The sequence below is a fragment of the Ochlerotatus camptorhynchus genome, unplaced genomic scaffold (assembly GCF_037179485.1).
Source record: "Ochlerotatus camptorhynchus isolate MF236.1 unplaced genomic scaffold, CSIRO-AGI_Acam_v1.1 ptg000203l, whole genome shotgun sequence".
NCBI lineage: Eukaryota > Metazoa > Arthropoda > Insecta > Diptera > Culicidae > Ochlerotatus > Ochlerotatus camptorhynchus.
In genome coordinates this window covers 4,499,596-4,522,179 of record NW_027040693.1, presented here as the reverse complement: position 1 = coordinate 4,522,179, position 22,584 = coordinate 4,499,596, and the positions used below count along the sequence as shown (strand labels likewise).

Genomic DNA, 22,584 nt, shown 5'->3' with positions numbered 1-22,584 from the left:
TTGTCGATCCGTTTCCACCATATTAGATTGTGCGTCACCTATCGATGAGATTATTGTTCTGGGCGACTTTAATCTCGCTGGTGTTTCGTGGAAACCTTCCCACAGTGGCTTTCTCTGTCCGGACCCCGCTGGTTCTGCTTTCCATCCTGGATCAGTTAGCCTTCTCGACAGCTATACTGCCCTGTGCGGCATAACAGTCCCATTAGCATTTTTGGCGATTATGAGTTATACATTGGAATCGATTGTCAAGTGGCATCACTTTACAATGTACACGAAAAAAATCCTACTTTGTTCAGAAAATGTCGCGAAAAATAACAAAACTATGTTGTCCCATCCATAAGAGCCCATGGAGAAAAAAATCTTCAACAGCGTTTTTCTCAGCTTGCTGTTTTAACGAATGGGACAACTATGCTGAAAAGGGCAGTATAGCGCAGCGATGTTATCTCAAATCAATCCCGTGGTTAACGAGAACAATCGTAGCTTAGACCTGTTTCGTAAGCGCTCAGTATACGGCTCTTCTCCACTCGTAAAGGAAGTTCCTCATCATCCTCCTTTGGTTATTACTGTTGAAGACAATCACATTCGGGATCTCGAAGACATCTCCACTACGGTGTCTTACAATTTCCGGAAAGCCGATCATCGTAGCATTACCGATGTGCTGTCAAGCATTGATTGGGAAAACATACTCGATTCTGATAACGTCGAAACCGCTGCTCAAACTTTTTCACATGTCTTGGCTTATGTCATTGACAGACACGTACCTAAGAGCGTTCACCAGATTGCATCGCACCTCCCTTGGCATCAGACGAACGAATTGAAGAAGCTGATATCGATCAAGAGAGCCGCGTTGAGGAAATTCACTAAATATCGAACGATGTCACTGAAACGTCACTACGTTAAGCTCAATTATCAGTTCAAGCGAGTCAGGCGTCAATCCTACTTGCATTATCTGTGAGAGATTCAAAGGAAATTCAAGTCGCACCCGAAGTCTTTCTGGAAGTACGTGAAGGAGCAGCGCAGAGAGTCCGGTCTACCATCATCCATGATATTGAACGGTGAAGTCGCTTCCACTCCACAGGAAGTCTGCCGCCTGTTCTCCAACAAGTTTGCAAGTGTCTTCTCTGACGAGAGCTTAACCAACGAATACGTGACTCTAGCAGCAAGCAACGTTCCACTTTCCGGTCAAGCTCTGGGTGGAATTGTTGTCAACGCTGAAGTGATAACGACTGCCGCACTAAAACTAAAGCCTTCTATCAACCCTGGACCGGATGGTGTCCCTTCAGTCTTTCTAACTTACTGTCACCGCTACAACATCTGTTCCGATTGTCCATGTCGTGTGGCATTTTTCCATCGAACTGGAAATTTGCGCATGTGTTCCCTGTGTATAAAAAGGGTAGTAAACGGAATGTGGATAACTACATGGAATGACATCGTTGTGCGCAATTTCAAAGTTATTCGAGTTAATCATCATAGAGCCTCTGCTCTCCCATTGCAAGCAGTATCTAAGTGAAGATCAACATGGCTTCACCTCTGGTCGATCTACTACCACGAATCTACTGTGTCTGACATCGTACATCACGCAAAGTATGGTTGAAAGGTCACAAACAGACGTCATCTACACTGACTTGTCTGCTGCGGTGTAGAAACTCCTATAAATATCCACTATTTGGCATATATAGAACGTATAGAACGAATAATATTGTTAAGGTGACAATCTTGCTCCACTAGTCTAGTCTAGTCTAAGACCCTAGTCAGAAACCGATCGTTCCGAAGGAATTTCTTTCGAACCGAACAACCTCGTATCATACATACTTTTTTCAAATTTATTTTAGCGCGAGAAAAAACACATGTACACTTACCACAAACGCACTGGAACCATAGCACAACTCAATCTTCGATCCTACCATTTTACTTTTTCTTGTACGAATCGTAGATGTGCTCGTATCCTAGCTTGATCAGATACTGAAACGGTTTACTCTCAACCAGATCGCCCAGTTCGGGTGCGAGGAGAAAACTCTCCACCGGAGGAAGGAAATTCTCCAACTCGCCATCTAATATGTAGCACAGATCGATCAACCGGAAGAACATCATGCCCTGCATCGTATCCAACGGGGCGTTCCGACTGTAGTCCTCCCAATTGTCCCGCAGGATAGCGGCACACCAAACCTTATGCCGCACCTCCAGCGGATCTTCGACGAAGTCGAGAAGTTCCAGCGCTTTGCGGAATTCAGTTTCCGATGATCTGCTGTACTCGTCGGCAATGTATAGCTGTAAAGATAGGAATTCAATAGAACACTAGCTCGGCAAAAGACAGCCTTCGTACACTCACGTCAACGATTTCCTCCGGCGAGAGAACCTTTGAATTCTTCGTATCGTATCCGTAGATGTTCAGAATTTCGTCGGGAATCTGCTCCTGCAGATCCAACAGCTTCACCTCCGAATTGATCTCCGTGATCTGAGCGCTGAAATCTCCTTCGGCAGCCAGAGCGCACAATTTGGACAGCGAAAGCATTACGCGCTTCCGGTTTAGCAGTTCCTTTTCGTTCTGTGCCAGCGCCAGCAGTACTTCCGCACCTTGGGCCAACTCCCCGTTGAACACCAGCTGAATCCACGCCAGCGATGGGTGATCGGACAAAAATCGTGCCAACTCTGCTTGGTTACCCTTGAAGCGATGGAAGATATCACCCTGCTTGTTCTGGCGCATGTGCCAACTGATGGCGAACTGAGAAAAGTCCTGCTCCTTGTAGCGTTCAATGTACTCGTCCAGGCGGGCTTGGTTGTTGGTTTTGTCGCAGATTACGACCAGGATTTGGAAGTCGAGATACTTTTCCGCCAGCTTGGCGGCCAGTTCGTACTGTTCGGCGTCCACTGGAAGGGAGGGATGGGAAGTTTATGACGCATGCAGTTGATGAGAGACAACAATTGGGAAGCTTCGATGGACGGTGAGAATTCTTGAGATAACTTCAAGGGATTGTTGAGCTTGAGCTTCACACAGCTAGAGCGTTATTCTGAAGGGTTAATATCGGAGGGCTTGCAGTTTGGTGGTCTTTAGTAGCCTTTGTTGCATTCAAGTTGAGCAGTGCCACGCCAAATGATGAATTGGAACAACGTTGGAGTGTTGTAACTTCGTCAAATATACTCAGATTTTTATTCCTTCAAAAGCATTCGACTGTAGCGACGGAAATAAGCATGGTCGTCGGATACCGAAGATATTCCGGGTTTCCAGAGGGCTTGTCTAACTTGCTAAATTTGTGAGGTGATTTTCTAGAAAGAAGAACCATTTCCAAAGCGAATGATATGTTAATCAACCCAAGGGGTAAGGTACTCAGCACACTGTGCCGAAATTAGATTTGGCACAGCTTGGGTACATCTATTGGCACACCTTCGGCACAATCTCGTAGGCATTGGATTGTTGTAAATAAAATGAGAGCACTGTTGGACAACTGTCATTGAAGTTGTTTACAAAATTACGTGCTGTTTGACTGTATATTCAGGAACATCCTCTAATTGAATATTCCAGAAATATGCCATGCGAAACCTCTTTCTTCATGAATAAGCTTTCGATAGGCTTTAAATTGAACCTTTAGCAGGGGATAATTTGCTTTCTAACACCAAAACATGCCATGCAACAGCTCTTTCTTCGTGGTTTCTAATAAATAGGCTTTCGATGGACTTTAAATAAATCAATGACCACCACATTGGCTGCTCCCGGAACAACAGGCATGTCCTGAGGAAACCTGTAGCAGGGGACAATTGTAAGTCGACACCGAAACATGGAGTGCGACAACTCTTTCTTCGTGGTTTTTCATCAATAGACTTTCCATAAATTCAAATGGATCATTGGCCATATTGGCCGCTCTCGGAACCTCCGGGATGCCCCGAGGGGACCTGTAGCTGGGCCTTTTTACACCAAATCATGCCGTACGACAGTCTTTTCTTCGTGGTTTATATGCGTGAATAGGCTTTCGATTGATTTGAAGTAAATATTGACCACATTATCCGCTCTCTGAACCACCAGGATGCCCCCCGGGAAACCTGGTGGCAAGATGAGTAATAATTAAAAAAAAAAACTTACCCAGCGGAAAGATCAGGTCACTTCTCTTCGATTCGTACTGCTGCAACAGCACCGTCCTCTTGTCCTCGTCCTGAACGCTCTCCAGGAACATCTTTCGCCCATCCAACACAAAGTCCACCAGCTCTGTCATGTGCTGGTAGTGTTTGATTTTGAACTCCGGCTCGCCGCTTCCCTTGATACCGTAGTTCAGCGTATTGTTGATCATGTGCAGCAGCACGTCCTTCAGCCCATACCGGCCGGATGAAGCCGTCCACGGGACGTAGTCGTACCGGCGCAGTTCATCCCGAACGGAAAACATATCTGCCTTCAGCTCGCGGAACTTCATCACCTCTTGCAGCACCGTTACCGTTATCGTATTAATCTCCACCAGTGCCGTCTGGATCTGCGTGGTCGTGAGCTCCAGCTTGACATAGTTCTCAACCAGTTCGCCAAATACTTTGAAGATTTCGTGAACTTGGTTCACCTGAACGTAGAATAGGTCCTGGTTGGTCAGATTTGGAGACGGTGGAGTACGATTACCTTCCTTCAGTACCAGATCGATGGATTCGTCGATGATCCGGGCATGGCTGTTGTGCAAACATTTGAGGGCAATGGCAGCGACGATCTTTTCGGCCGTGTCTGCCAGAAGATGAGCCGTTGGACGAACCGTGTCGCCGGAGGTAGTAGCGGTGAGTTTATCCCACAAGGACGATCCATGAAGGAATTCTAGGAACTGAGTGAGTGCAACGTTCTTCTCCCGGAGCTGCTGCACGATTTGCATCGATGTAGATGATCCGAGGGCATGTCTTGTGGTTGCTTCCCACCGTGGGTCAGCTGCTGGAATATCATCGGCCAAATCCTGAGCAATCGACAGTACGGTTTGATCTAATTCACTGTCCACCAGTTTCTCTTCGATATTTTGAAGAAGTCCATTGATGATGTCATTCGAAGCTGGAGTGTTTCGTTTGATGTAATAGATGAAGGCGGCCTTTAGCTGGCTGACATTATCCTTCTCGGCGCTACTAATTTCTTCCGGGTCTAAATCGTACAGCACGAGATTGCCTGCATTGGTGGTGGCTGGTGCAAAGATCGATTGCGAAATAAAGGCTGAATCATTGACGGAAATGTTGGGATTGAACACATCGGACGAAACGGATGAGTTGAATACTTCGCTGTTTGGTTCGAAATCGGATGGAGTCACCACAACCAAACCGTGTATTTTGGAAAAGAACAGCGCCGTATTCTGGAAACAATTGCCGGCCAAAATTCCATCATTTTGAACGTTGAACTCTATCTTTTCCAATTCTTCACTGGGGCTACTGCTTTCACTGTTCGCAGAACTTCCTGCATTTCTGTCCAACATCACCGGATAGATCACTTTATCGTTGTAAACATACGCCACTGCTCTGTTCGCAATCAGTCTGAAGGCAGTGCAGTCTTCTTCCCTATCCCTGCTATAGAATCCCTTGTACTTCATCATAACACTTTCCTTCAGAACCATGCCCTCGCCTTCGTAAACGAACGTCAGCAAAGCATAGTGAACCTGCGGGGTGCGTTGCATATTGCAAGCCGCAGCCAGTATCAGCACGCCCCGATCCGTCGACTGCATGTCCAACGTCCAGAGTTCTATTTCGTTCGGATCGCGACTGCTGCTCCACAGCTTGTGCAGGAAGAATTCCCTAATTTTGCGAACTATGTCTGCATCTTCACACAAAAAGCGTTCATTCGATCCACTCGGACTGAATGCCCACCGTTGGATCCATTTGTCTGCCAGGACCGTGATGTGCCATTCGTGGCTAGATACTTTTTCGCTGTTGATCTTAATCAGTTTCTGTAATTACAAAAAAATAAACGTAGAAGTAAATCACCTCAACCCCTCCAAACAAAAACACGTACATTTTCCCTCTCCTGAATGCTGTGCATCCCGATGATGATAGATGCAAACTTTTTCCCGATGCCGCCGAAAAATCCCGACGGTGGTTTCACCTGACGTGAGACAATTGCCTGCCTTCCACCCTGTAGCTGAATCTGCAACTGTACCAAACTGCACGTGGTCGTCACCAGTAGGTAGTTCCCACTGTTCAGACCGATCAGTTCCTCGAATTCCTGCCCTTCCAAAATATTGCACTCGTCGATCGACGAACCATCGTGTGCAATCGACGGCCAATATCGAACATCTCCCGCCGGAGACACCGCCAAGCAGGATGCCATCTGGTGCCCTTCCGCAATGAACACCGTAATCAGCGTCGCCTTGTGACCGATGTCACAATGTGGCAACGTTAGCTGCCGGCATTGGCTGGCCAGTGCCCGTCTTGGTGTCGGAAAGTTATCTCCGGCACCTAAGGCAACAGCGGCTGTTGCCATCGATTTCGAGTGACTCTCCCGGTACTGCCAGATTAGCAGCCGACGGCCATGAACCAGCCAAGCCCAACCATTTTGGCTGTAGTTAATCGAAACCGGAACATTCCGCTCGGCAAAGGTAAGGATTTCACTGACCTGCACCGGGAGCGGCAGGCCGTAGCACTCGAGGATGTTGTATTCAGATTTGGCTACCACCTGGAGCGTGGATATGTTGGACCGAGTTGAGAGACTTAAGCGACTGAAAACAAGAAAAATAATTTATCATTCATGCTTCAAAGACAACTAAAAGCAACATACCCGGATCCTTTTCGACCGATAGGCAGAATCGACCCCTTTCGCCCGCCACCGGCTGAAAACAGTGATCCACCGAGCGATTGGCGTGAGCGCGAAATGGAGCTATTTCTCGATGAACCGAATAAAGGTCCGAACGACTTATCCATGGTTTATGATGGAAATTCACGTTTCTCGCAATATTTAAGGACTTTCAGTCAAAATTTCACTGTTTTTACGTTAGTTACAATTTTTGATTCCGCACTCGATGCGAGAGAACGATGTTTTGTTATAAGGAATCAACGGAATCAACGAGGAACGTTTGACGTTTTGCACCGTCTTACCGCCCTTGCCGTAAGATGATCTTTCACGAACACTATAAAAGTTATATACAGTAATCCCTCCATTTATGCGGTGGGTTGTACAGTCCACCTACCGCTGTTTCTCGGCTGTAATTCATCCAATTACGCTGATTTTTTGTATGTGATTAGTGTTAACCATAAACTAGTTATCTACAGAAATTCAGATCGATTAAAGCTCTTGATAAATGGTTTGCGAAATACACAAAACACACAATTCATCCTGATCTGACAGTCGGCGTTTAATTGACCTCCCTAATAAAAAAAATACCATAAATGAACGATAACTCAAATGATTGAACAATTCCACAAATTGTTTGAATGATATCCCAACCACGTCGTTAAGCAAATTAATCATAACATTTTTATTAGGGCTGACATTGAATAGAGCAATGAGCAAGTCCGATCACACTGAATCTGATGTCGACAGAGATGCATCTTCTGATTAAAATTTAAACTTTAAACATTCGGTTCTCAGCCCACCTCGCTTTTAACCGTAACCATGACCATGATTGTGTTAGTGAAATGATGAATACGTACCTATACACAATAACACCATCGCACACAGAGGGATGGAAAACGAAAATACAAGCTGAACATTGCATTAGGTCCTAAGTAACATTGATCGATTCTCTTCATGGACTTTCTTTTTCGTTTATAACTTGAGCACATAACCGTTTCTTGATCTGGTTGACGTGTTAGATGCTACTTAAAAGCATATTTCTAGATAGAGCTGGAATTAGGGCGAAACAGCTTTTGTAAACAATGACTTCTCTCGATGATTTCTAGAAAGCCAAGACTCGCTCACTCAAATCAATGTCGCCATCGGGTAGGGCAAGACTTCCCCTTCCCGTTGGCTATGTTGGTTTGCGTGGGTGTGCCTTGAGTTTTGAGAAATCATCTAGAGAAGTCATTGTTTACAAAAGCTGTTACGCCCTAATTCCAGCTCTATCAAGATTTTATCGATCTGTGAGCTGAAAATAAGAGGGATTGTCTTTACATGGCCGTGGAGATGCAAAGAGAAAGTCGACGAAGAGAATCTGTCAATGTTACTTAGGACCTAATGGAATGCTCAGCTTGAATAGGTGTATGCCAATTGACAAATCTCGCATCACTTTTCAAATAGATCATTGATCAGTTCACGAAGATTTGCCGCACTCTTCTCTCACCCGTAAGTTTTGACAGTTTTGGGTGGTTTGTTTAGGCTCCCATTCGTTGCTATCTCTTTTACTCAGAAGCAAAACGATAGGGAGCAAAAAGTGAGGTTAGGGATCGTGCACTGATCAATTGTACACTCAAAAAATAAATCACATTTCCGATGGAAAATAACCATTAGAATTTCACATAACTTTCATGTGATCTCATAATTGGGAATCGCACCACGAAATTACATGAACCTTATGTGTCCAATGAAGCTTATGTGATTTATCACATAGATTTCATGCGATCATGTGAATGTTATGTGAATTTCAGATAAAAATCATTAAATTTGTTATTAGAAAAATATCATGTGCGTTCCCAATGGAAACTACATGAAAACTTTTTTCAGTGTAACATATCCACCACACTGAACCAATTTGACATATTCCTGTTATGTGGAAGTCTAATAAATTTGCGCTATAAGATAATCCATTGAAAATGATATGATTGAAAATGTGTCAGATAAATTCTATATGAATATCTGATACATTTACAATGCTGATAATTTGGTAACTTTTATATGATCGTCATATGATAAATGAAAATCGGTCAAATTATAATAATTAACTGAAATGGATTTGAAACCCCCTAAGCGTAAAGGCCCAAACGCAATGTGGGTGGAAGCGGAACGGAAACGGAAAGTTTGACAGTTGTCACAAATGGCATCAAGATGCCTAACCGAAGTCGATTTGGTTGTAACTACCCAACAAACAATTTTAGCTGCAGATTAGCTTATACAGCTAAAATTTGCCTTATGCAGCTAATTTTTGCCTGTATAAGCTAAGCTGCAGCTAAAATTGTTTGTTGGGTAGTTTTCAATCCGACATAGGCTTACTCAGATCGGGCATTTCCGCTGCCCCTGCCGTTCCGCTTCCGCTGTCATTGCGCTTGGGCCTTAAGCTTTACTTTTCACCACAATATAATATATGAAATTTACTTCTTCTTTTGACACATATATTAAATCGATTTCTAAAAATATATCGAAAAATAAACATCAGGCAGTGGGAGCTTTCACAGTTGTGTCTTTTTTTTATTGCTGCTGATTTGGGATTCGATCAAGAACTGTTGAGGTGTGATTGCTTTTGGTGTCTGCGCTCGATTCCACTGGGCCATGGCTGACTTCAAGATTGAGCTCGTTCAATTAGCATGAAGTAAGAACAGCTCTCCCGACATGGAATGTAGTGCAACGTTATGCTCGTTTTGCTAGAGTGAAGAAAATAGCACTGACAAAATTATGCTCCGTTTCAGTGGTGTCGTGTATTCAAATCTTTCTTAATGCTCCTGCGTGCAATAAAACAACGACTAGATTATATGAGTTCATGGAACTGGTTCATGAAGTTCGAGTACTAGTGCTGGAATCTGAATTAGCCGTGTAGAAGGCTTACAATTAATTATATGATTTGAGTAGTAGCTATACTGAAGATCCAAGAGATGTCGCCCCTTCAGTGGTAGGAAAATCATTTTTGCAGTATGGAGAATATCAGAAAATCCACGATTTGTGACTAAACATGCATTCACAGAAGAAAACAAATAAACGAGTGTTTACGTTATCACCATAGTAATGTACTCGTGCAATTTTTGTGCATCTAAAACTGCCCATAAAGACGATAATGAATAAAAGCTGAAAATTTTTATGCACTTCCAAATGGTTTCCTACCATACCCATACATTCGAAGTGACTGGCCCTCTGGATGTGGATGATGTCAAAAACAACAAAACATGATTAATTAGAATCTTAGCAAAGTAAATATTGCAGAAGAATATTTTTTTTTCAATCTCAATACATTCTTTTTCGGAACCCCTATCTTATGGAACAATAACAAACAAAGATTATTCAATACAGTATAATTGTTGTTAGCAATATTTAGTTCAACTAATCATTTTAATGAGTGTACGATAACATTAACATCGTTGAAAATTGTTTCAATAATTTATAAAGAATAATCATGTAAGATGTTTTTATTGGGAGCGATATTCATCCCGGAAACCATGCCAAAACAAATGTTTGCTGTTGGATTTCTTAAAAGGCAAATCTATATGACTATATAATGATTGGGATAGAACTGTTTACAATCTTTAAACCTCAAAAATCAAAGGAAGCTATTCCAATGAGATATGAGATATACATGTTTTCCTATACTGCAAAGTTAAATGACAGTCCAATAGTTTCTACAAGTCTGTTTACATGCGACATATCAACAAACGTCAAAAATCGTTAAAAGCAACTCCAATAAAATATACATGATTATCTTATAAGATATATCTTTTAGTGAGCAATATTCATCATGAAAACATAAAACATATATTTTACTGAATTTTCTCATAGTGCAAACTTATATGATTTTCCATTAGTTTCTAGATGTCTGTTCCCACCCATTACATGTCACCAGTTTTTCACCATGAAACATATCAAACAATATTCATATACATCTTACCTATCGCTAACCACGTTCGAAGCAAAGTTTTATCAAGTAATAAGTATATGAAATAACGATAGAAATCATTCCATATCGCAGTCATAGTTTTTAAGTGATAATCCGATGGAATCTATCAATCATCACATTGAATGAATAAATCTGCTGACATTGCTATGTTAAAAGATGGATCCAATAAACGGTACATGTCGATTTGTTTCAGTGTAGGTCTGAGAGCCTACTTAGATTTTTTTAGACCTTCAGAGGGGGTTGGAAACTGAGAAATTTGTAGAGCTTCAGGGTAGTTCGTAGATCTTGAAAACAGAGCTGAAAAACTTTAGAAAATTTTACAGAAATTACAAGAAATTTGCACATATTCAGAAAAATTTAGAAGAGAGATCGTAGATCTTCAGATAAATTTTCAAAAGGAAAAAAGAAAAAATCAAAACTTCAAGCAAGCTAAAATATTTCCAGATCAATTTGTTAAACTGTAAGTGACATTTTGCAAAACTTCAGGAAAATTTGCATAGCTTCAGTTCAAGAATCTACAGTGAAATGTAAAGAATTTCACAGAAGTTTGGAGATCTACTGAAAAATTATTGAACATTAGTGAAGCTTGTAGATCTTCAGAACAAAGCTACAGAACTTTGAAAAAAATTATATAACTTCTGAAAAATCACAAGAATGGTCATAGATATTCACATAAATTTGAAGAACTTCAAGAAAGTTTGTAGATCTTCTATTTTTTTTTTTTAGAATCTCAAAAACTTTGATTCATCTACAGTGAAACTTGCAGAACTTCAGGGAAATTCGTCGATTTAAAAAAAAATATTTATACGATTTCAGATAAATTTGCAGATTTTGAGAGAGACATTAAAACCTTGAAGCTCAAATATTTTCAGATACATTTGGAGAACTTTGGGTAGTTTAGAAGATCTTCAGAGAAATTTTCAGATGTTCAGAGTAGCCCGAGAGCCTGCAAAGGAATTTACAAAACTTCAGAGAAGTTTGCAGATCTACTGAGAAATTTATTGAGCCTTAAGGTTTTTTTTTTGAAGATCTTGAGAATAGAACAGAACTACGGAGCCTCAGACAACTTTACAGAACATTAAAGATATTTGCAGGAATTTTTCAGAAAGCTTCACAGTTTCAGAAAAATTTGAAATCTTCAGAAAAATTCGTAAAATGTCAGAAAAGTACCTCAATTCCAAAAACAAATCGCAGTGAAGTTTAAAAGTCCCAAATTTTGCAGAACTCCACGGAAGTTGGAAATGGATAGATCTGAAGAACTTCAGAGAAGTCTGTATACCTTAAGAGAAGTCTGCAGAACGCCAGACAGTTCGTACGCTTTTAGAAAAAAAAAAAAATCAAGACTTCAGCAAAACTCACTCGGGAAAGTTTGCCAATCTTTAGAAGTATTTACACAACTTCAGAGAAATTCGTAATTCTTCAGATATTTTTTTAAAACTTCAGCGAAGTTAAAATATTTTCAGATATTTTGTAGAGCTTTGGGGAATTTCAAAGAATTCCTGATAGATCTGCAGAACTTTATGGAAATCCAAGAATCCACAAAGAACTTCAGGGTAGTTCGTACACACAAAGAAAAATCGTTGCTAAAATAAAAAAAAAAAAAAATTGGTAGAATTGAAAGTTTGCATTGGTTCTTTTTGGTAGAAAGCGGTTAGCTTTCAAAACGATAGCACAAACGAAGTGACAGACGGAGCGGCTCGAAAACTTTGGTGACGCACCTGCTATTGCAATTTTTCAGTGTACCACATGGCAACACTACTAATGGATTGTACCACATGGCAACACTAAATGTACTAGAATGTTTTGGTTCTATCTTTTTCACTCTACTCTAAACGGAAATGCATAAAAAAAATGACAAAATGATACACTTTTTGCACACTGTCAAAGATCATATTGCACACAAAATCAACTATGTTCAAATCAAAACAAAAATACTAGCCCATCTGGTGGCTGATGGCACAAGCTTCTAAGAAAATTCTATTAAAGTGAACCACATTATTTTAATTGATTTCTTCGCCAGTTAGTCGTTTGTCACTTCGTTTGTGACGATAGTCAGCAAACTGTCAAATCAAAAGTTGCTCGTTGCCATTTTTAAAAGTTAAAACTTTCAAAAAGAATTGTACTTCTGTCAAATTAAAAACGTGACTGTGTTAAAATTAAAGGTGGAATATTGTTCATATAGAACACATTTTTGACTTGAAAATATGGTATAGTTGAAACAAAGATAAATACTAAGATGAAACTGTCAAAAGAAAAACTTTCTATTTTAGTGTCCTCTTTCACGGTCCCTTTCATCCAATGAATACCCCCCGTATTCAAGGTAATTTTGTGGTTTTGCTGCCCCCTCGGTAGAGATGAAATTTTGCGCTCATTTTTATCAAAACAACCACACCTAAATCAGAGATGTCCCATTTTTTAATTACTCGATTAACAACTTATCGATTATTTTTTGTTCGCTGTGCTGCCATTTTTCCACCAATGAGAGTGCAGCACATGTTTGATACGATCGGTGAGGATCCTCTGGAGATGTTAATCCTTATATCGGCACGATATAACCGATTACAAATATTTTACTTTTCGGTTCGTTAATCGAACTCAATTATTCGTAAGAAAATCGGCCATCGCTAGATGAATGTGAAACGTCATTTCAAATATAAGGACCGTACATAAATAATGATATAATTTGAAAGGGACCGGTGCTAATCATAAATTACGTCCCCACGGTAACTGAAATAAACACGAGTGTTCACTAGGGTGTTTCATTTTGAAAAAAGTGATGAATTTTTGATAGGCCACCCTCCAGTTCGATTCATAGCCCCAAAATATGAACCTGTGCAAAAAATGGTAAAGATTGATGAAGGTTTAGAGGTCGCGCCAATGATTTGGATTTTGTATGGAGATTTTGGTGAATTAGTATGGGAAATTATTGATTTTCGTTTACATTGCTCTAACTTTGGTTGTAGTTGTCCAAACGTTGAAAAAAAAAATATGTGGTTGTCATGACAATGATCAACAAGCCTGTTGTTGTTGCGATGAAATTGGCGTTGTTGCCTTGTACATATTCATCTGTCAATTTGCCCTATTTTGCCATTTTTTCACATTTTTATAATTCTTGATACGCTGCAAAACTGAGCGTAGCAACTGTAGGCTTTTTGTTTATTGCCATAGCAATAACATACTAAATTTTTTCGACATTTGGACAAGTAGAAGCAAAGTTATAGCGATATAAGCGATTTTTTAAATTCTTCCATAGTAATTCCCATACAAATTTCAAATCATTGGCGCGACCTCTAAACCTTCATCAATCTTTACCAATTTTTGCACAGGTTCATATTTTGGGGCTATGAATCGAACTGGAGGGTGGCCCATCAGAAATTCATCACTTTTTTCAGAATGAAGCACCCTAGTGTTCACTGGTTGGTTGAAATGACATGTGTAATTTTGAATTTAAAATACATTATTTTCAAAAGCAAAATAAGCTTTTTTTCAAAATAATAAAATTTATTTACTTTTCATAAATATTAAATGGTGTTTTTTTTTTTAAAAAATAAATCGAGATAACAATATAAAAAGATCCAGGAATATGTGTTATCGGTGGTGATGCTTTCTTTTACGTTTTGGCTTCGGTCTTGGAGCTGTCTTCACTTTGAGAGGAACCACAATGTTCAAGTGCGATAGCGATAGGTGCATGGATAGGTACAGAAGAAGATGACCCAACAAATAGCATCATGATCGGTTCCCGGTACATTTTCATCCGACGTCAGATATTAAATCGGACGGTCCTTGGCGAAAAAAAATATATAAAAATAAATTTATTGTAATCCTTTGCATCTACTGTTAACAGTTGTTGATTACTCACTTGCATTCTGAGCCGTTCCCCCGCATAAGCGCGAACCATAAATTGACCTTACCTAAAATGGTTAAAATTGTTTATAATCCCTGCTAAACTTCAACTGAAATGGATATGGAACTTTACATGAACGTTTAATGATAATGTTTTAACCTTAAGTATTATAGTTTTTTGGAAGTGGACCTTACAAATAATGGGTTGTTAAGAACCACAAAAAACCATAATACATAAGCTTAAAACTGTATCACACAATCGTTCATGTAAAGTTCCATAACCATTTCAGTTGAAGTTTAGCAGGGATTATAAACAATTTATAACCATTATCGGTAAGGTCATGTGATGGTTCGCGTTTATGCGGGCCATCCTACTTGCAGGAGTTGATGATTTCCAGCGCTCGCTTTTAATCTTGAACGGGTTGAGTTCAATAATTCCGTTCAATTGAGGATCACGTTGCTTTCGTTGAGGAAATCGATGAGCTGTACTGATGGCATTGCTCTTACTTTAGATTCTGCAAAAATATCCAAATTGTATTCTCAAAATTGTACTTTCAAATAAAAACTCACATCGATTAGAACAGCTCAGCACTGTCTTTCCCGGGGAGATCTTTTGTTACATCCGTCTTCTCGATGCTGTCTTCAACAAAATTTAATAGTATTTGTTTCCGTTTTACCTGAAATTAATCAGTTTCTTACGAGGTTTCTTATTAAATTCCAATGCTCTATATGTATTTTCATTTCATCTCTTACCTGAAGCAAATGTTTTCCGCGGAACCTGCTTTAATTAAGTACTTGTGATTGATGAATTGAAATATAATTATTGATCAAAATTCCGTCCCAGCTTTTTCTAGCCTCTTTGTCTAGTGACGTCAAGTCAAATTTAGCGGCAAAAGAAGGCTCCGTGTTGCCAAATACTTTGTTATGAATTGGTATTTTTGACAATTTAACAACTTTTATTTAAAAGTATGAGCTTTTAAAATTACAAGTCGAAAGTGAAAGAAAATTTTTTAAACAAACAAAATTACTTTCATTCAGAATATTTTCGTAAATTCGGGAAACTTTTAATTTGAAATGGCAATATTTTTATAAGAACCATTTCAGAGCAGAAATACAGTATTTCAGAAAACTTGACAGAATTTGATTTTTTTTTAGGAAATTCAGAAGATTTTTATTGCGGTTCTTGGATTTTAAGAGAAGTTTACAGAACTGCAGGTAAGTTCGCTGATCTTTAGAGATATTTGCACAACTTCAGAAAAAAAGTAAAACTTCCGGAAAGCTCAAAAATTTGTAGATAAACTTTTAATTCTTTAGAAAATTGTGTAGATGTTCAGAGATATTTGCAGATATTCATTTAATCATGAAAATCTATAGATAAAATTACATAACTTTCGAGAAGTTCGTAGATTATTAAAAATGTTGTGAATATCAGAGATAATTGTTGATCTTTAAGGATCTTAAATCTTCAGGGATTCAGCCCAACAAACAATTCACAGTCACAAATAAGCATACCCATTGAATAAATGCTGTATAACAGTGTACAATGCTGAATAAAACAAGATGTCGAATTATGTGCTGAAAAAAGCTCATTGAGATCGATAGATGCGCCTTTATTCCGCCGTTTGCCCTGATATGATTAATTTACTTATTAAAAGCTTTATAAACGTTGACTGTCTTCCTGATTCAGAACCAGAAGTTTGATCTAATAACAAACTGAATAAGTGTAATTTTCACATACATTGTCGCTTTAATTCGACTGTTTTCAATTGCTTTAATAAAATGCTTTATTTAGACGCCTTATAAATGTTTTATAGCTCCATTATTAGATTTCATTGCATTGCTTTACAATATTGCTGTATAAAGGTGAATACAGTCAGCAAAATAGCTCTTATAAAGGGTGATACGGTCAAAATTTGGTCAATATCAACTTGACGTATTTCTTTCAATTTTGCATTTAAAAAACCTGAACACCCCTCGTTTTGAAGGTGTGTGTGTGTAGAATGTTGCTCCTATTTTGATTTTGGAATTCACTCTTCAGTTGTCAAAATGCCGTCCAAGCAAGAAGAGCAGCGTATCAAAATTTTGCTCGCGCATTGCGAAAATCCGAGCTACTCGCACGCAAAGTTGGCAAAATCGCTAAAAGTTGCCAAATCAACCGTTACAAATGTAATTAAAGTGTTTGGGGAACGTTTGTCGACAGCCAGGAAGTCTGGATCGGGGGGAAATCGAAAACCGGAAGCCGCTGAGACGACAAAGAGAGTTGCCGGTAGTTTCAAGCGAAACCCTAACCTCTCTCTCCGAGATGCCGCAAATAAGCTGGGTGTATCGTCTACAACCGTGCATCGAGCCAAAAAACGAGCCGGACTATCGACTTACAAGAAGGTAGTGACTCCAAAGCGCGATCCCGGAGGCTGTACACGACGATGCTGACGAAGTTTGACTGCGTGGTAATGGACGACGAAACCTACGTCAAAGCCGACTACAAGCAGCTTCCGGGACAGGAGTTTTATACGGCAAAAGGAAAGGGAAAGGTAGCAGATGTTTTCAAGCACATGAAACTGTCAAAGTTCGCAAAGAAATATCTGGTTTTGCAAGCCATCTGTACCTGTGGCTTGAAAAGCAACATTTTTATAGCTTCCGGGACTGTCAACCAAGAAATTTACATGAAAGAGTGTTTGAATAAACGTCTGCTGCCTTTCCTGAAGAAACACGGTTGTTCCGTACTGTTTTGGCCGGATTTGGCATCTTGCCATTACGGTAAAAAGGCCATGGAGTGGTACGCCGCCAACAACGTGCAGGTGGTTCCCAAGGACAAGAACCCTCCCAACACGCCAGAGCTCCGCCCAATTGAGAAATACTGGGCACTTTTACTCACTTTTGAGTAAACGACGGTTTCGCACAGAGTGAGTCAAAACTACTCTGTGATATTTTCAGTCGCATGCAATTCCTACTTACCTTACTACATTTCGCCGTTTCTTTGAGCGTTTGCTCTGACACGGCTGGCATTTTTCCTAAGTCCCAGATTTGGCTGACTGAGTGACTTTTACTCAGTTTGACATTTCTTGTTTATTCAGATTTTGACAACCTAATGCACCAGACGAAATTGAATACGATCGACTCACCCGGTGAGTAAGCTGAAGTAAGCGTGTATACCGTCTTAACCTCAACTTGACATACAACCTCTTGTATGCCAAATGACGAGCTCAAAAATGATTGCAAGCAACATCGTAACGCTCAAAATCTTGCACGGAAATTGCGTGCAAGCTAGAAGTTCCAAACATATATCTGCGCCAAATTCAGTTAAATCACACGTGGTGCTCTTTTTGCAGCGCATGGGAAAAAAGCTATTCAAAGGATTCCAACCACTCAAACCGCAACATCTTGCTCGATCGAATTGCGTTATTTTTCGACTGAATTGAACTGAAAGAATGCAATGCTGCTAGGGGCGCATTCGTGCATGAAGCATGTGTACAGTACGAACCGAACTGAGAATCCTTACAAGTTCCAGACTGGACTCATGTTGTTATATGCATTTCACTTTTGCTGCTGTCTGTGTACAGGGTGATTTGGCTCTAAAAAGTGATGAATTTAATACATTCGGTCTCTGCGTAGTTCCTTTCGAACGGCACGTGTGTATCATCTTCGTTAAGGAATGCCGTAAATCACACTCCTTGCGGCATATTCCGTTCAAGGCAGGAAGTGTGATACGTAATGTTTAAGGGGAAGAGGAAACCTGTAAAATGTTGTTAATCATTCCTTGGAAGAAGGTGCGTGCGTGCGGGAGTGCTTTCAAATACCTATCTACAACCCATATAACGTACTGCAGTTTGCGGGAATGTGAGGGCTATCGAATATCCATTCCGTCGTCATCGTCGTCGTCGTCGTCTGATATTTGACTTCGTGTGGTTGACTCCCAACCAGTTTATTAGCGATTTCTCATTTAGTCGTACTCGAACGGCCGGCCAGAGTGCTACACGAAGATCTAGGTTAGTGTGGTGGATATATGGATACCGGATCGCACTACTTGGTGCAAAGCAGTGATTGTTCAATTCTAAATTTCAATTAAGTTGTTAATGTAGTGATTAATGGGCGTCGTGGATATAAGGATATAACTGAATGACTTGAGTTTCATATAGCAAAAGTCATCGAAGAAATTTTACGATTCATCAAAACGGAACTTCAATGGTTTCCTTGTTCTGCTTCAATGAGTTCATAGTTCTGTTATAAGCGTACTTATGGGTGTTTTCGATGTTTCCAGAAATGACCGACGAACGGACGCCTTTAACTTCTGGTCCACCGCCACTGTTGGATTCGGAGTCTCCATCCTACATCCATCACCTCAAGGGTCACGAAACGTACCGCGAACGGCAGGTGAAAACCTTCCAGTGCTGGGTTTGTACCGCCATCTTGTAAGTGTGGGCCATGTACCGGTTTTCCAGGGTTGAAACATGAAATATATTTTACTTTCAAGGAGTGCCTTCATCATTGGAATCGTCATCAGCCTCAGTTATATTATTTTGGGTGACACAAAGCAAGGACCGTCCAACAGCACAAACGTTACGGATACAGCGAACTTCCCGGATTTGCTTAATCTGATTAGCTTTCCTTTAGCCGGTACTCGCTTGACAAGGTCTTTTTCCGATGCAGCAAGAGCTCTTATATAACGATTTCTTATTTATAGATGAACCCATTCCGGTGTGGGACGCACCAAATATAACCGACCAAGATGCAGCCGACGCCATTGCTGAGGGCGAAAAAGCCCTTGGTGATAAGGAACTGCTGGAAGAGGCATTGACGGCACCTCCGGTACAGTCGGCCACTTTCCGGCATCAGAGAGCTGTCAGTACCACTTTAGCTGCCCGGTTGGCCTCCAAGGTTGGGTATGTGGAGAACAAAGCTACGAAGGCGATCGCTAAGAAGCATAATGTGAACAAACGCCACCGGCGTTGGAGTATCGGTAAGGGTCCTGCCATCAGCGTACCTCACCAGAACGGTACACAGCAGTGCGATTTCAACGCCAAATATAGGATTAACAATGGGACATGCAATAATAAGAAGAATCCTCACTCTTACGGAGTAGCCTTGATCCCGTTCCGTCGTCAACTGACTCCGGACTACGGCGATGGAGTGTCCAGTCCACGTGAATCCGTAGATGCAAAGGAGCTGCCCAGCGCACGACAGGTTTCGTTGGATATTCACCGCCCATCGTACCATAGTGATCCTAATTTTTCCGTCATGCTCGCTGTTTGGGGTCAGTTCCTGGATCACGACATAACATCTACGGCGTTGAACCAGGGAGTAGGCGGTAAGGCCATTGAATGCTGCGATCCGGGTCAACCTCAACATCCGGAATGCTACCCGGTTCCGTTGGGTCCAGGCGACCCATACTACAACGAATATAATGTCACCTGCATGAACTTTGTCCGCTCGATCCCGGCTCCGACGGGACACTTCGGACCTCGTCAACAGCTGAATCAGGCTACGGCGTACATCGATGGTTCCGTAGTGTACGGATCGGATGACGTCAAAGTGAAGCGACTGCGCACGGGCAAGGATGGTAAACTACGAATGTTTACTACCCCGGACAACCGGGAGTTGCTCCCCATATCAACTGACCCTAGCGATGGTTGCAACGAGGACGCAATGAATGCAGCAGGCAAGTATTGCTTCGAATCGGGTGATGAACGAGCTAACGAAAACCTTCACCTGACGTCGATGCACTTGATCTGGGCGAGGCATCACAACAACCTGACTGGAGAACTGCAGAAGATCAACCCGGACTGGGATGACGAACGGCTGTTCCAGGAAGGTCGGCGAATTCTAGCAGCGCAAATGCAGCACATCACCTACAGAGAGTTCGTTCCGGTGATCATAGGCGAGAACATTAGTGAGCAGATGGAACTGACGCCGAATCCGGATAATGACCGGGATACGTATAATGTATCGGTTGATCCTTCGATTGCAAACGTATTTGCTGCGTCGGCCTTTCGCTTTGCGCATACACTGCTGCCGGTAAGTTGGGTTTGTTGAAATATTGATTCAATATTAACCTTTTGTTTTCCAACAGGGTCTCATGAAGCAGACTCACGATCCGACATCGTCCCCATCAGGAATCGAACTGCACAAGATGTTGTTTAACCCGTACTCCTTGTACGGCAAGACGGGTCTGGATGACGCGATCGGTGGAGCCATGAGTACACCGCTGGGAAAGTACGATCAGTACTTCACCACCGAGTTGACGGAGCACCTGTTCGAGAAAGCTCATGATCTACTACATGATCGCCCTTGTGGACTGGATTTGGTGTCGTTAAACATTCAACGAGGTCGGGACCATGGTCTTCCATCGTATCCACACTGGCGACGGCACTGCCGTTTGCCACCGGTGGACACCTGGGAACAACTGGCTCAGGCCGTTGACCCGAGTTCGTACGACCAAATGCGAAAGATGTACCGTGAACCGGAAAATGTAGATGTATACTCCGGTGCTCTAAGCGAACCACCCGTCCAGGGAGGTATTGTTGGACCTCTGATCACTTGTCTGCTGGCGGATCAATTCCTCCGTATTAAGCAGGGCGATTCCTTCTGGTATGAACGTAGGAGGGGACCTCAGCGATTCACCAGAGGTAAGTTCCTATTGCTATTATTCAATCATTTTTCAATAAAAAGAAATCTATCCTTCCTTTTCCCTACAGACCAATTGCTGCAGATTTATAACACTCGTCTGTCGAGCATCATCTGCCGCAATTCGGATGCCATCACCCAGTCACCGGTCTACCTGATGCGGAAGGTGAACCGCGATGACAATCCGGAGCTGCCGTGTTCGCTGTTGGACACATTCGACTTTGGAGTGTTTCGTGATAAGAAAGGCGCTGACTCGCGGCGGGTGAAACTGGCGACGTCACAGGTCGGTGTTATGGTTGTGCAATCCACCCCGGCAGATCCAGTAGTGGATGGGAATCGAACAGATACGAGCGAAGCAATGACGGTGACGACGATGACGACTGCGTCGTCGACATCGAATTCGACAACTACTGCGTCGTCAACATCGACGGCAGCGCCGACTTCGACAGCTACTCAAAAAACTATAGTATGATGTGAGTGATACATCAGGGAGTAGGAGTAGAAGCTAGTGTTGGATACTTGCTTTAGGTTTGAAATTTGGTGTCAGCAATAATGAATTTGTAGCAGCAATTACATTTGTAACGGGAAGCTGAGGGTAGAATGTATCTCTGGGAGAAAATGGTCTTTAGTAGTTAACACAGCTTTGTGACAGGCTATTTGTATCATAAAAGCAATTGCAACGTAAGATAATATATGAAAGTATGATCATTATGATTGTTTCTAGTATATTTAGTGTAATATTCCGTTGATGACAAAATCACTCAACTAATTCTAGATAGAGCAAAAATAAGGGCCTAACAACTTTTGAAAACTATTGCTTCTCTCGATGATTTCTAGGAATTCAAGTCATGCCCGTCGCGCACGTAAACTTTAAATTAAAAGAAATCATCGTTAGAAGTCATTATTTACAAAAGCTGTTAGGCCCTTATCTAACTCTATATACAATTGTCGTTACATCATAGTCATTAGAAGCGTAGAAGTCCGGAATAATCTTATGCCTTTCTTAAACTGGTGTTTTAGGCCACAGCACAATGTATCCAAAACGGTGCACAATGCATCCGAGTTTGACACGTAGCGGCTAAGTGACAGCTTGTCTAAAGGGCCACCCACATTAGATCTGGTCAGAGCCGTTGCGGTAAAGTGACAGCTAAGCCTAACTGTCAAATTTACGTCAACGCAACGCAAACGGATCTTATTTGGGTGGCCCTTAATTGTCAGATTTACAGCGACAGCAGTTCTAGAGCAGACGTGATAGCCAGCCAACTGTCTACGGCAGGACAGGACAGATGTGACCGCTTACCAACTGCGTGTGCTGCGACTTGGTCAGAGTCTTCTACACTCTAAGAACCCGGTGTCACTCCTGCCTTTGCACAACGAGGGTTTGTGCAGGGCTTATCGACCTCCTGGGACGAGCTGGATGGGGCTCCAGAGC

The 22,584-nt window shown here is 41.5% G+C and overlaps 2 protein-coding genes across 4 annotated transcripts in view; one reads left to right on the top strand and one right to left on the bottom strand.

The window, feature by feature from the left end:
• cd (cardinal) overlaps positions 1-21,821 on the top strand; it is a 31,313-nt gene extending 9,492 nt beyond the window's left edge. Inside the window, exons 1-6 of one of the 3 annotated variants that reach the window (XM_065224015.1) lie at positions 18,206-18,230; positions 18,790-18,940; positions 19,003-19,145; positions 19,213-20,543; positions 20,599-21,154; positions 21,224-21,821. In XM_065224015.1, coding sequence (XP_065080087.1) covers positions 18,792-18,940; positions 19,003-19,145; positions 19,213-20,543; positions 20,599-21,154; positions 21,224-21,624 — 2,580 coding nt within the window. In that variant the 5' untranslated portion in view covers positions 18,206-18,230; positions 18,790-18,791 and the 3' untranslated portion in view covers positions 21,625-21,821. Of the gene's footprint in view, positions 1-18,205; positions 18,231-18,394; positions 18,518-18,789; positions 18,941-19,002; positions 19,146-19,212; positions 20,544-20,598; positions 21,155-21,223 lie in introns of those variants that run through there. The other 2 variants (XM_065224016.1, XM_065224017.1) reach the window with 2 other exon arrangements.
• On the bottom strand, positions 1,858-6,979 carry Nup133 (nuclear pore complex protein Nup133). Its single transcript, XM_065223994.1, has 5 exons — positions 6,713-6,979; positions 5,951-6,653; positions 4,076-5,885; positions 2,330-2,868; positions 1,858-2,268 (listed from the first exon to the last, which is right to left on the bottom strand). The coding sequence occupies exons 1-5, from the start codon at positions 6,853-6,855 to the stop codon at positions 1,909-1,911; spliced, it is 3,555 nt and encodes a 1,184-aa protein (XP_065080066.1). The 5' UTR covers positions 6,856-6,979; the 3' UTR covers positions 1,858-1,908.
• Positions 21,822-22,584: the final 763 nt, after the last annotated feature.